The following is a 14,093-nucleotide window of genomic DNA, read 5'->3' on the forward strand; positions in this document are numbered from 1 at the left end:
AACGGTAGTTATGACACACAAAAGCGTGTCGTTGATTGAGGAGTCATAAAATTAACATGACATGCATTTGTGTGTCATGTTTTAATGACACACATTTAATGACACACATTCATGACAATCATTTTATGACACATTTTAATGACACTCATTTTATGACAATTTTAATGACACACGTTCTTGACATGCATTTATGACACATACGTATGACATTTGTTTTCGTGTGTCACGCTTTTAATTGTTAAAAAAATGTTTTTTTTATAAAATTACTAATTTACCCTGGATGCATATATAATCAAAAATAATAAATCTATTTCATAAAACAAATACACATATATATACCAAAACAACCCATTACATAATCATATGTCAAGTATATTACAAATATGTTAACGTTAACAAAAAAAAAATTGTTTGTCAATACATTCATCAACACCTAAAATATGGTTTCACTTAACAATAGAGGTAGCTGCATAAGTCGACCAATCTTCGCAAGTATTCCTCTACTCTTCCCCCAACCAAGACCAAATGTGACACCTCGTGGCAAAACTTTTCTTATTTTCTTTGAAGCAATTTCCCACGGCAAGGCCCATGTTAACAATAAACCAAGCCAGGCTTCTCGAGTAGCCATGTACATCATGAACCTACCTGCATTAATATGGGGAAAAATCAAATCTTGTTGAGCCAAGTCAGAAGAGTTATGTACGGGTGTGGGGGGGCACTCCTCTAAGGGGGGAGTGACCTCTCTTATACACACCCAATCAGCACGCGCCACGTTAACTCCCCTCTTAAGTCCCCATTTTGCACTCAAACGTTGGCATCACTCCACTCACACAATTATTATTTTATAAAAGAAGAAAAAAATATGACTGGTGGAAAAAGGGTGGACCCACATTAACAACCAATCACACCCTCTCTCTCTCCTCTCTCTCAATCGGTGAGCACACACCAAGCTTCCCACTCCCCGCACGGTAAAGTTTGGATGGTGGCGGTGTACCCGCACGGCAACTGAATTCACCGCATGGGGTCACCGCATGTGCCCCGTGCACCCTAACAAGTCTTTTTACATTTTTAGTATGACCAAAACTTGTCAGCCAAATCGAGTTATCCCGAAAATCAATTATTGTGTATTTTAAAAAACATTTATATAAATAGTTGACTGAGTTGATTATAATTAAAAAAAACAATACTTTTACAGAATAGCCAATGAAGGCTTGCATTTATCTGGGAGATAAGGTTCAACTTCCACTTGGTGAAGAGTGAGGCACTCGTAGGCAATGATAGGAGACCCAGATAAACCTGGGTTCGATCCTTGAGAAAAACGGGTTTTACCAGTAATTTCACCGTCATTCCTACGAGAGGGTGGGTTACCGGATTTTCCACCGGAATTGGTGGTGAACTCAGGTTAATCTCGGAGTACTCCGTTTGTTCCAGTGAGTGCCCCGAGAGTACTCGGGATTGATTATATTGGCTGTTAAAAAAAACATTGTTACAGAATAAAAAAAGTCAAATCTTTGAACAAAATAATCATAGAATTCTATCTTTGGAAACTTTTCAACTGATTTTTTGCATTTAGCTTGTAAAGATTTCATCATTTATTTATGGGACTTTATACATGAGTAGCAGGTGGGTGAAAAAATATAAAAAGTAAAGTAAAACACTTTCAATTTAAAAAAAAATCTATACCGCTAATAGCTGCTTGCCTTTCACACCAAAGTTAGAAGGGAATTTGTGTTAGCATAACTCAATGGATGAAACTGCTTTTAGCCTTGTAGCATAACATGATGCTTGTTCCCATATTTCATGCCAGCCCTCTTAATATAAGTTGCACGTTTAAAACAACTAATTAATAAATAAAAACAAATGAAGTAAAAAAAATATCAATTGACTACAACAAAACGATGCAATTTTGCTAAACCAATAAGAACCCCATGCTTACAACAAACCCAAAGATACTTACATAGCACAATAAGCATACAAGTAACAATAAACTTGCTTTTATTTATGAACTAGCTCCATTAAAACCTCAAAATAATTCTATAATTTGGGTGAAGCATTTCATCGAGCAGTTGGTGCGCATCTTTAGACCTTCTAGTTTTGAAACAACACGACTATAAGCATTGCTCCTAATTAAGAAATTATATGAGAAACTCATAATCAATTAGCTTCAAGGCTTCAACATGTTGATATAGCAAAAATCATACATTGAAAGAGAAAAATACCGAGACTGAATATCTTACCTAACCGTATGAAAGTGAGGGTAACATGAGGGGAATATTGGGTAACATGGCAGCAACTGTAGAGAATAGTACAAGTATCGTTGAGTGAAACGAAAAGGCTGCCCGACTGTTAGGCGACAGTGGTTGGCTAGCAGGTGATAGATTTCGGCGACCATCGATGAATAAGAGGGTCCATTTGGAGGTGGAGAACACAACTAGAGAAAGCAGAGCGGTGAAGTTGTGAAGATGTAGAGGAAACTTCAAATTTTGGTGAAATCATGGTCTTTGGGGGGAAACGAAAAATTAGCATGGGAATTTTTAAAATTTTCTAGTAGAAAATGGGAGGGAACAAGTGTGAAAGAGAAAGTTTATTTAAAAAAAGTCAGAATTTATAGAATTTTATAAACAAAAAGACTCGTTCTACATGTTTAAATGCTATACATCAACTAACTCTAAATATATATATAAAGAACATAATCTATTTTTTAAAATTATAGTTACATACAATAGTTACAAAGTATTATCCATCGACTAATTCTAAAATTTTTTTATGTATAAAGTTTAATGAACAATTTTGGAGAAAGAGCTTCATTAATTGTTTAGATATTTTAAAAACAAAAATATATATTTTTTTAAAGTGAAGTTACATCATAATTTTTTTTTACGTGTAGTCAGTTAAACTATATAAGGAAAGTTAAAAAGTCCATAAATACCAAGTTTACTCGTACAAGATAATAATACTGAACGGAATATTCATGGTTTCCTCATGTTCTACATCTAGTGCAATAGAGTGTAAGTTAAGGTCATAATGTGGTATGGATACCCAGATTAATATAATAGCGATTATCCAACCTGTTAACCGTAAATCTAAGTTTATATTTTTTGTTTTTTTTTTCAACTTGATTTTATGTTTAGTTTTACTTTCTTTTTTCACATTTTGTGATGTGTTTGCAAACAATATATAAATATTTTTTTTTTTCATTTTATATTAACATTTTAGGATTGAAATGAAAAGGTCACTAACGAGTCTTATAGACCAATTCAATAAATGGAATTAACCAGCAATGACCATAAGTTTTTTTTTAATCATTTTTTGCTGTCATTTTGTGATTAAAATGAAAAGGTATTCAAGATACAACAGAACGAGGTTGGAATTAACTATAAACATTCTGAGATTACAAAACCTAAATTAATGATGTTGTACTCTATTGATATAAAAAATAATTTAAGAATATAACACTTAAACATGACATACATAATTTGATGGTTTCTTATTCTTTTTATGACGCTAAAAGAATGACACACAAAAAGGGGTGTCATGAATTAATTTAAGAAATTTAGAAAATATAACATGACATTAAAATATGACATGCATATTTTGATGGTGTCATGTTTGTTTTTTATGACGCTAAAAGAATGACACACAAAAAAGAGTGTCATTAATTTATGAGATTTTATAATTCATGACATTTATTTTGTGACACATGCTTTTGAATGTCATAAGATGAGTGCGTGTCATCATTCGCGTGTCAAGATAGTGGTATTTTCTAGTAGTGATTAATTATTTTAGTTATACACAAATGTAATTATTTTTTTACTATTTAAAATTATAGTTATAAATAGGTGCTTTTACTGGTGAACGTGATTCATGTGCGCCTACGGGATCAGGCATCTTTAAGAAGAACTTACTTCAGTCTTATTTCTGATCTCAAAATCTTTCAAGAAGTTTTAACAATGGCGAACAAAGAAGGTGAAATCTCTCTTCTGACCCCGTACAAAATGGGGAAATTTGAGCTTTCTCACAGGTAATCTGTTTGATCTTCTCACACTCATGTATCGTTTGTTCTGAATTACTCCTTGGGTTTCATTTATAATGACTTGTTCATGAACTGTTTTATAAAATGCCAAACAGAGTTGTTTTGGCACCCCTAACAAGGCAAAGATGCTTGGGCTATGTCCCTCAGCCACCCATGATCTTATATTATTCACAAAGAACATCCAAAGGCGGGTTTCTTATTGCTGAAGCTGCTGGTGTCTCTGACATTTCCCAAACGTAAGGAGACATCTAAATTTTCTGAATTGTGGCTGATTGATTTTGGTTCTCAAGATCTGTTTATGTTATCATTGTCAAGGTCTCCGGAGATGCCTGGCATATGGACTAAAGAACAAGTAGAGGGCTGGAAACCTATTGTGGATGCGGTTCATTCCAAAGGAAGAATCTTTTTCTGTCAGCTAATTCATGTTGGAAGGGTTTTAGATACTGGTATACTGTTTGTCCATTGTTGTTTACAGTGGGTGGTATGGTTTCCCAGGGAATGCAGTTAGCCAAAATATGAAGGCATTGCGGGCCCGGTTAAGACAACATAGTCTAGACAGAGTGGGGTTGGGGGCCTCTGTTTGGGAGGGTGTGAGATCTCACTCTCTCTCTCTCAACATTTAAAGATTCTCACCGTTCAAAAAAAAGGTGAGCTATTACCGTAAATACTTTTCTCATATATGCTTTTAAGTTAGTGCCAAACGGGAAATCCCCTGTGTCTTCCTCAAACAAAAAACTAGCATATCAACAACGATCTCCGAAGAAGCTAACAACACAAGAGATTCCGCTTGTTGTTGATGATTTCAGAGTTGCTGCAAGAAATGCAATTGAAGCTGGTAACAGTTAGTTCCTCATAAGTTCTTGATCAGAGTTAGAATCCCTTCACTATCTCATTGATCAATTTACCATATTTCAGGTTTCGATGGGGTTGAGATTCATGGGGCTCATGGCTATCTAATCGACCAATTTTTGAAAGATGAGATTAATGACAGAACAGACGAATACGGTGGTTCTCTAGAGAACCGTTGCAGATTTGCTCTTGAAGTAGTTGATGCTGTTATGAAGGAGATTGGAGGAGATAAAGTTGGCATAAGATTATCCCCATTTGCAAACTACTCGGAATCAGGTGACTCAAATCCGGAAACTTTAGGTCTTTACATGGCTGAATCTTTGAATGAGTTCAAGATTCTTTACTGCCATATGGTGGAACCTAGGATGAAATCAGTATTTGAAAAAGTTGATTGCCTTGATAGTCTTGTCCCTATGAGAAAAGCATTCAAAGGGACTTTTATTTCTGCTGGTGGGTATGGCAGGGAAGATGGTAACAAAGCTGTGGCTGAAAACAGAACCGATCTTGTTGCTTATGGTCGTTTGTTTTTGGCTAATCCGGATTTGCCAAAACGATTTGAGCTTAATGCTCCTCTTAACAAGTATGACAGGTCAACCTTTTATACACGCGATCCTGTTGTTGGGTATACGGATTATCCGTTCTTGGAAACCACAATTTAATGCTAGAAAATGCCAAGGAGTTGGAAGAAAATGAAGATCCTGTTAACATAGAAGTCTTGGATGTTCTTGTGAAATTCAGTTTACAGGGTGTGTAAACATTGATCATTTCAAATTAATTATGGACAAGTTATGTAAGTTATCATCAACAATAATCTATTGTTTGTTTGACAAAAAAACCTTTTTTACATGCATTCGATGATCATATACTATAACCAAGAACAAAACAAAACTTATGATTTAGTAATGCTTAGCGACGTCCAAACGTAACATAATTCTGACTAGGTGAAACACCAATCAAGAAGGATAAATGTTAATGTCACTAATATCTAATTGTGTCAATTGCACTAAGAATAATGTGTATTTTGACAACTGATTTTTGATTTTGCCAAGAGATTAGGAGTCAAAAGATTTTGGTATAAGACCAAATGGTGTGTAGTTTTATCGCGCCACGTAAGTTTCACATTATTTAAGTTTCACCTATGGTGTGCCCGAGTGAGTTTTCCCCTCCAGGTCTCAAGTTCATGTTCAAGTTCGAGTCCGGGTGACAGGGGTTTCTCATTGAGGGGTTTAAATTGGGGATCTTTTGCGCGAGGGGGCTCTCTAGCGCAGACCCGGTTAAGACAACGTATGCTAGTGTTACTAACAATATTCTCACTTTCAACACGTGGCTCACTTTCATTAGGCCTAAACATGGTCGTCTAATCTTAAAACACTAGTGTCCCCTTTGTAACATCCAAACGGATCAGTGAAACCCGACCCGTTTGTAAATCAGACTCTAATCGTAATAAACTATTACCAAAAATGCAAATTTCTATATTTGCTCGTTTAAGAATTATTATTTGAAATTTTGTGTTATCTAGTTAATTAATAATAAACTAAACGACATCTCACCTCCCTTAAATGATACCCATCACTTCTCTCCCCAAACAACACCAATTATGCTTAAATGATATCCTGCCACGTTTGAAACCTAGGCCAAACGATAAGCAAATCTCAACCAAACCACATACTTGGTTCAAACGACAACCTATGTTGTCTTCAAGAAAACCTAAACGACATACCATGTACGACATATCTCTGCGGTTCATCTTCTTCCAAATCGCAATATATGTAACTGACGAGTCCTCATCTCTTCTTATTCTCGACTTTATGGCATCTTTATTGTCCCAATTAAGTGGGTTTTAATGACTACACATAATCAACACATAATTGGTGCTATGAAAACCAAAATCATTATACCATTTTCATCTTCCTAAAACTCAAAACATCACACCAAATTCGTCCATCTTTGCCTAAACACAAAACCAAACAACATCCCTTATCATATTTCACGAATCTCCATATCTACAACTTGCTAATCCACTCTCTAACTCATGAATTTGGACAAGGATCAAAGCAAGGGCTTGGAACTTAGTGAATTGATATCTTCTTTATTTCTTCACCAAATCAGGTAATTCCAAAGCCTTACACGTCTAATTTTTCATGCTCTATAAGACCCTACTATCCATTTCTGTGATAGAAGGGAAAATGAATCTTATTTTGATCTCTTTTAATATTAGGGTTCTTAGTTTCTAGAAAATCGGGGCTTTTGACTTGTTAAATATTAACCATAAATTTATCATTTTATCATGTTCATAATCATGTATATTATTTTTCTGATTTTTTATAAAATAATTATGACATGTATTTTTTATAGATTTCATGTTCTATAGTATATATATATTTTTTTTTTTGAAATAAAAGGACTTGTTAAATATTAACCATAAATTTATCATTTTTTAACAAATTTGATGATTTCTATAAAATATAAGATAAAATAAGATTTTTGGATGTATATAAATTGAAAGATGAATTTTTACTAAATTGTTAGAATTGATATTTTTAACTTATAATAACATAAAATGTTATCTAATTTGTCTTGGTATTTTATTGTCAAAATTTTTAGACTTCTCATCATGGATAGAATATGTTGGGACTAGGTTATAAATATATGTGGCTAAAGTATATTTAGACTTAGTACATGTTACAATATAAAAGCAATGGTATAAGTATTATTAAGGTAATATTTTAGATATATCACCTTATTTATTTTGTTGCAAACATTAAGTTAATAGATATGTTGGTATTATGTTCTATTGTTTTAAGTTAGACAAAATACCTAAGTTATAGGATTTATTTTATAGTTTTTGGTTTTTGCTTGTTTAGTACTTTTGGTTATTAATTCCTTTAGGGTAACTATTGTCTTTTGAAGTTTTTCCCTCAACACAAATGCGGTTTACGTAATGATCAAACAGAATGCAGAAGTGTGAGTAGATCTATTTCTTTTTCCCCCTTTTGTCACTAAACATTTTTGGGGTATATCATGTGTTTATGTTTCATATGTTTCTTATTCAAATCATCAACATGCAACATCAATGTGTCGCAACCTGTTTCATATATTTGTATATATTGTTTCATATACATGTATCTACATGTTACTCGCTTTGTGTCTATTGTTTCTTATATGGATCCAATGGCTGACTGGTTCCCACGACCATGGGTTGAACTAGGTATCGCTAACATCATTTAGATTTGCTCTTTGGGGCTTGAATCTCATCGATGTCTATTGTTCTATTATCTTTATGTCGCGTATCATTTTTGGTTGTGGTGATTGTGGTTATTGTTGGTTTGTTACAGATATATCATTTACACTTGAGGTTTCATGTTATTTTAATAAAGAGTAAATTACGATTTTGGCCTCTGTGGTTATATCACTTTTACCCTTTTAGCCCAAAAAGGAATTTTTTAGCATCTAAGCCCCCGACGTCTTTTTTTCTAACACTTTTGGCCTCCAACGACTTTTTTTCTAACCCTTTTGGTCCCTAAAAGTAAATGGATGGTGTTAGTGTTAGGGTCCAAAAGGGTTAGAAAAAAAGACATTGGGGGCGAGGTGTTAAAAGATTCATTTTGGGCTAAAAGGGTAAAAGTGATATTACCATAGGGGCGAAAATCATAAATTACTCTTTAATAAATAATAAAGCAAAAACGTTTTATTTAAATTTAGATCTATTCACCAACTTTATGTTTACCCAAAAACCATTTTTACGCATGATACAATAAGGACGAGCAAGGTCCGGTACGATACCGAACTGGTGGTACCGAAAATACCAATATCGAAATTTGTAAAAACTGGGTACCGGTACCAGTACCGAAATATTTGGTAAAGTAAGGTACCGATATTTGTAGGTACCGTACCGAACCATAACCGAAAATGCCAAGAAGTGGGTACTGTTACCAAAAAAAATATGGTACAGGAAATTTGGCACCGGTACCGGTACCCATTACCAAATGCTCATCCCTACACATCAAGTAACAAATTAATTTTGGTGAAATCCCAAAGCCAAGATGGCTTTGGATGGGGTCACAAACATGCCATCCTCAAGTCCAGGATAATGGTCAGTGGTTTGGGCAGATTTTTGTAACATCTGGTGGGGACCATTTCCTATCAGATGATGGTAACCATGAGGGATCTTTTGGTACAATAGTTGACCATATCCCCATAGGAATTGGTTTGAATGTGGTGCATCTGTTACTTGAACCTCTTTGGAAAGAGAGGTTGCATTCAGCTGTTTTGTAACAGATATTTTGACAAGGATAAAGGTCTGTTGGCTTTTTGATGTTGATTTTTGTGGACTCTCTAGTGTTTTTTGATTTATACTCTTTTCTTTTAACTTCAAAATTTTTGAGATATACACACTGTTGAGTTTTGTGATTCTTTTTCCCACAGATTTTGCAATGAGGTACAGGCACAATCACACTTCTTTTGTTAATGTCATATGCCTTGTGTTAAACACTTTGTAGGCCTTGGCAATAGTTGAGTATCCCAGAAAATAACCACAATCCGCTTTGGCTGCAAATTTTGAAATTGAATCTTTTAAATTTAAAATAAAGCATGGGCAGCCAAAGACATTGAAGTATGAGATCAGTGGTTAGATCTTGAACAGAGTTTCATAGGCAGTCTTTTGATGTTTGGGGTTGATTTAAACTCTGTTCTTCACATAGCAAGCAGTGTTTACAGCCTTTGCCCAAAAGGTTAAGGGTAAACCTGAATCCGCAAGCATTGTTCTGGTAGCTTCAATTAATGTTCTGTTTTTCCTTTCAACCACCCTATTTTGTTCGGGTGTTCTTGGGATGTTGTACTGCCTTACAATCCCTTTTGACACACAGAACTCATCTAACTCCTTATTTCAAAACTCGATTCCATTGTCATTCCTAAAGACTATTACTAGCATATCACATTGCTTTTCAACTTGTTTTACAAAGTCCTACAAAACACGTACAGTCTCATCTTTGGATTGCAAAAAGTAAGTCCATGTAAACCTTGAAAAATCATCAACAATAACAAGACAATATCTCTTCTTTTTTAGACTCATGATTTTTATAGGACCAAACAATTCCATGTGCAACAGTTTTAAACACTTGGTTGTTTCGGATTCCTCAATGGACTTGTATGAGCATTTATGTTGTTTTCCTTTTAAACACGAAACACAATGTTCATCACAAGTAAAAAGTTTTGGTGGAAGGCCTCTTACAAGGCCTTGTTTTGAGACTGTGGTGATTGTTCTAAGATTTGTGTGTCCAAGTCTCATGTGCCAAAGTTCTGTCTTTTGGTTGAGGCAGCTGAGAACAGACATGCATCAATCCTTGGATTATCCTTTAACATATCAACCACATGCACATCGCCACTCCTTTGTGCTACAAGTTTGTTTTGCTCCCAGCTATGATTCCTCAATCTTTTTAACCACTTCTTGCCTAACAATCTAACAAGTTTCCTTAGTGAAGAATGACCCATAGCCCATGTCACTCATTTGAGACACACTTCCCTTTTGAATTGTTACCAAAATATATATCACCTCGTCCATGTTTTTTTGAAATCTTTGAGTAGGGCTCTACATCCTTTCATGTGTCTCGAGCCTCCACTATCTACATACCATACACTATCTAAGCATGTCGAAGCTCCCTACACATCAAGTATCAAATTAGTTTTGGTGAGTTTCCAAAGCCAAGATGACTTTGGATGGGGTCACAGACAAGTCATCCTCAAGTCTAGGATAATGATCAGTGGTTTGGGCAGATTTTTGTAACATCTGCTGGGGACCATTTCCTGTCAGATGATGGTAAACATAAGGATGCCTGTTCATTTTTGGTTTTGAAGCCTTTTATAGACCTCATAACCATGAGGGACCTTTTGGTACAATGGTTGACCATATCCCCTTGGGAATTGGTTTGCAGGTGGTGCATCTGTTACTTGAACTTCTTTGTGAACAAAGGTTGCATTTACCTGTTTTGTAACAGATGGTTTTGACAGGGACAAAGGTCTGTTGACTTTTTGATGTTGATTTTTGTGGACTCTCTAGTGTTTTTGATTTATACACTTTTCTTTTAACTTCAAAAGTTTTAGATAAACACACTCTTGAGTTTTTTGGTTCTTTTTTCCACAGATTGTGTAATGAGGTGCATGCACAATCACACTTGTTTTGTTAATGTCATATGCTTTTAGAAGAAAAACTTTTTTGGTGACATGATTTTTCTTTTCACATAAATCACAAAACATGACATTAACCTTCGCTTTCTTCTTTCATTTTTTAGCCTTCGTTTCAATTTTCAATAGAGGTTATAACTTCTGCTGGAAGGTATTTCAAGGGAATTATTTTAACTTTGGGTGCTTTGACACCCTCAGTTGTGGTAAACTTTTTGCAACTTGCAGCAAGTTTTCTACAACTTTTGAGTTTTTTTTTGTTTTTAAAATGTTTATATCATTATACTAATAAAAAAAGAAAATTTAATAAATAAAAAATAATGTTTCAAGTTTGCCACAACTTTTGATTTTTTAGATTTTAAATTGTTTGCTTAATTATACCTAACAAATAACATAATTACAATATGTTATAGGTAAACTCAATGAACACGAAGGTGACTCACCTACCTACCAACCTGCTTCATCTTCTTGGAGGGTGTTTTACAACACCTATCTTGCTAGATGGTGAATACTTTTGATTTTTTAAGTTTTCAAATTTGTTTATTTTATTGTATTAACATATAACAAAATTTAATTAATAAAGAAATAGAGTTTTGTGGTAAAATTGTCGCAAGTTGCGGCAACTTTGCCTCACTTTTCGATTTTTTAGTTTTAATTCAGTTTTATTTTTTACTAGCAAATATCATGAGTTATTAAACCGAAAAAAAGGTTATTGGATTTTATCAATCTTAACTTTCCCCCATTTGACGACATTAATCCCAACTTAAAAAATTCTCTCTGTTAATGCAAACTTGTAAGAAATTATCCCTCATCGATCCATTTCTAACTGGCAGTTAGTTTTTCCCTGACGTGGTACAAACCCAGTTATTTGCTGATGTGGCAGCTTATGTTTATGCTTATATAGCATAAACCTAGTTATTGGATTTTAATAATTCTAACTTTCACCACCATCAACAACCCCCCACCACCACCATGAACAACCACTACCACCATCAGCCGCCACCACCACCGTCAACAATCACCACCGTTAGCCGCCACCACCACCCAACCATCAACAACCACCAACACCACACGCCCCCACCCCACCATCAATAACCACCACCACGAGCCGCCATGGTGGTGATTGTTGATGGTGGTGGTGGCGGCTGATGGAGGTGGTTGTTGTTGATGGTGGTGGATGGTGGTGGTGGGTGATGACTAATGGTGGTGGTGGTGAAAGTTAGGATTATTAAAATCTAATAATTAGGTTTGTGCCATGTAAATGACCACATCAGCCAATAACTAGGTTTGTGACACGACATGTTAGAAAAAAAGATCGATGGGGTCAAATTCGTACAATTTGGGAATGTGAGAGGGAATTTTTTAAGTTGAGATTCATGTAGACCAGTGAGTGAAACTTGGAATTATTAAAATCCAAATAATGTTTTGTGGAAAAATTTTCGCAAGTTTCGACAACTTTGCCGCTATTTTAGATTTTTTTAGTCCGAAAAATTGTTTCTTATATTGTATGAACAAATAACATGAGTTATCAAATAAAAAGTTAATAATGTTTTGTGGGAAAAATGTGGCAAGCTACGACCACTTTGCCACATATTTTGATATTTTAGTTTTTAAATATGTTTATTTTTATGGTAGAAACAATTCACATCCAAAGAGCCTTTGGCCTAGCTGTATCAAAGTGTTGGAAAATGTTTTACCTTTTCATATGAAAGAGGGTTCGAATCCCATTGACAAAAATTAACCCATTAAAGAAAAAATAGTTAACAAAAATTAATAAATAATATAGTTAAATTTCGTGGGAAAATCGTTGCAAGTTGCCACAAATTTGCCACTGTTTTGATTTTTTTTAGTTTTATATACTACACTAACTAATAATAAAAGTTAATAAATGAGAAAGAAACAAAGTTTTGTGGGGACCTTGTTGGAAACATAGTTAACTTTACGATGTAATTGGAATAAATACAGGTTTGGTAACTATCTTGTCGAAATATTGTGGGAAAATTTATGGTTTTTAATATTTGTCAAAAATTTGTGGAAAATTTGTCAAAAAAATGCCATATCTATTCTACTCTTTTCAACTTTATTTGGTTTTATAGATTGCACTAACTAATAATAAAAGTTAATAAACGATTAAAAACAAAGTTTTGTGGGAACATTGTAGGAAACATAGTTAACTTTGCGACAAAATTGCCACAAATATAGGTTTGGTGACTATCTTGTCGAAAAATTGTGGGGAAATATATGGTTTTTAATATTTCTCTATAATTCAAAATTAAGTTGTCGGAAATTTGACAAAAAGTTTTGAAGTAAAGAACCATTTTTCTAGTAGTATATTAAATGGCTTAAAAAATCAATACTAGGTTTCGGTTTTAATAGCTTTAAAATTTATCTAGTGTTTATTTTTTGGCCACTACATGGGCTAAATGCCTAAATGGCCTAACACAGCCAGCTCTTATTACATGGCCTAAAGTCTAAAACCAACAGTTAAAATTTCCAAATTATAACAATGGCCCTGGCCCATGGGTAGCTTAAAAATATATAATGAATATCTATATATATATTCTAAAGTTTAGTTATATGTTCTATTTTAAAATCAAAATTTATGGTTGTTTTAAATGAGGTCATTTACATATATCCCCCTCCTAAGATCATTTATTACATATATACCCAACCCATAAAATCAATTACATATTTCCCCCTTTTAAACCATACATATTACATATTTACCCATTTTATTAAAATCACTCCTATTGAATTACTATTTTACCCTTAATGAACTTATTAAATGATTATTACATTTTTTCCCTTTCTAATACCATTACTTACATATTTTATGATTTAATGTGTAATATAATTGTTTACAAATAAGATATTAACCTAATGATATGAATTCATTTTTTATAAGCCCTGCCTATTTTTTTATAAGCTTCTGCCTCTGTTATGTGAAAATTGAAAGTTTTGCTTATATATAATACGTCATAGCTCTTAAGCATTATTTTTTTAAAGAAAACAATCATGCGACCATGGTTTAAAA

General features: G+C 33.9%; 1 protein-coding gene and 1 long non-coding RNA gene across 2 annotated transcripts; one reads left to right on the forward strand and one right to left on the reverse strand.

The window, feature by feature from the left end:
- Window positions 1-1,866: 1,866 nt before the first annotated feature.
- Window positions 1,867-2,556, reverse strand: LOC110927592. Its single transcript, XR_002585743.2, has 2 exons — window positions 2,238-2,556; window positions 1,867-2,123 (listed from the first exon to the last, which is right to left on the reverse strand). It is a non-coding gene; the product is annotated as an uncharacterized LOC110927592 (long non-coding RNA).
- A 1,309-nt stretch (window positions 2,557-3,865) lies between these two features.
- On the forward strand, window positions 3,866-5,610 carry LOC110928771 (12-oxophytodienoate reductase 2). The gene is made up of 5 exons (XM_022171799.2): window positions 3,866-4,021; window positions 4,129-4,269; window positions 4,349-4,479; window positions 4,728-4,868; window positions 4,949-5,610. Exons 1-5 carry the CDS (start codon window positions 3,951-3,953, stop codon window positions 5,539-5,541), a joined length of 1,077 nt encoding a protein of 358 aa, XP_022027491.1. The 5' UTR covers window positions 3,866-3,950; the 3' UTR covers window positions 5,542-5,610.
- The last annotated feature ends 8,483 nt before the right edge of the window (window positions 5,611-14,093 follow it).

Source organism: Helianthus annuus, chromosome 4, assembly GCF_002127325.2.
Source record: "Helianthus annuus cultivar XRQ/B chromosome 4, HanXRQr2.0-SUNRISE, whole genome shotgun sequence".
NCBI classification, from domain to species: Eukaryota; Viridiplantae; Streptophyta; class Magnoliopsida; order Asterales; family Asteraceae; genus Helianthus; species Helianthus annuus.

Excerpts from the sequence above, each read along its gene's own strand:
- LOC110928771 (XM_022171799.2), top strand. The coding sequence starts at position 3,951 with ATGGCGAACAAAGAAGGTGAAATCTCTCTTCTGACCCCGTACAAAATG. Across the intron at positions 4,022-4,128 it reads AAATTTGAGCTTTCTCACAG|AGTTGTTTTGGCACCCCTAA; the intron begins GTAATCTGTTTG and ends AATGCCAAACAG. Across the intron at positions 4,480-4,727 it reads TGGAAGGGTTTTAGATACTG|TGCCAAACGGGAAATCCCCT; the intron begins GTATACTGTTTG and ends CTTTTAAGTTAG.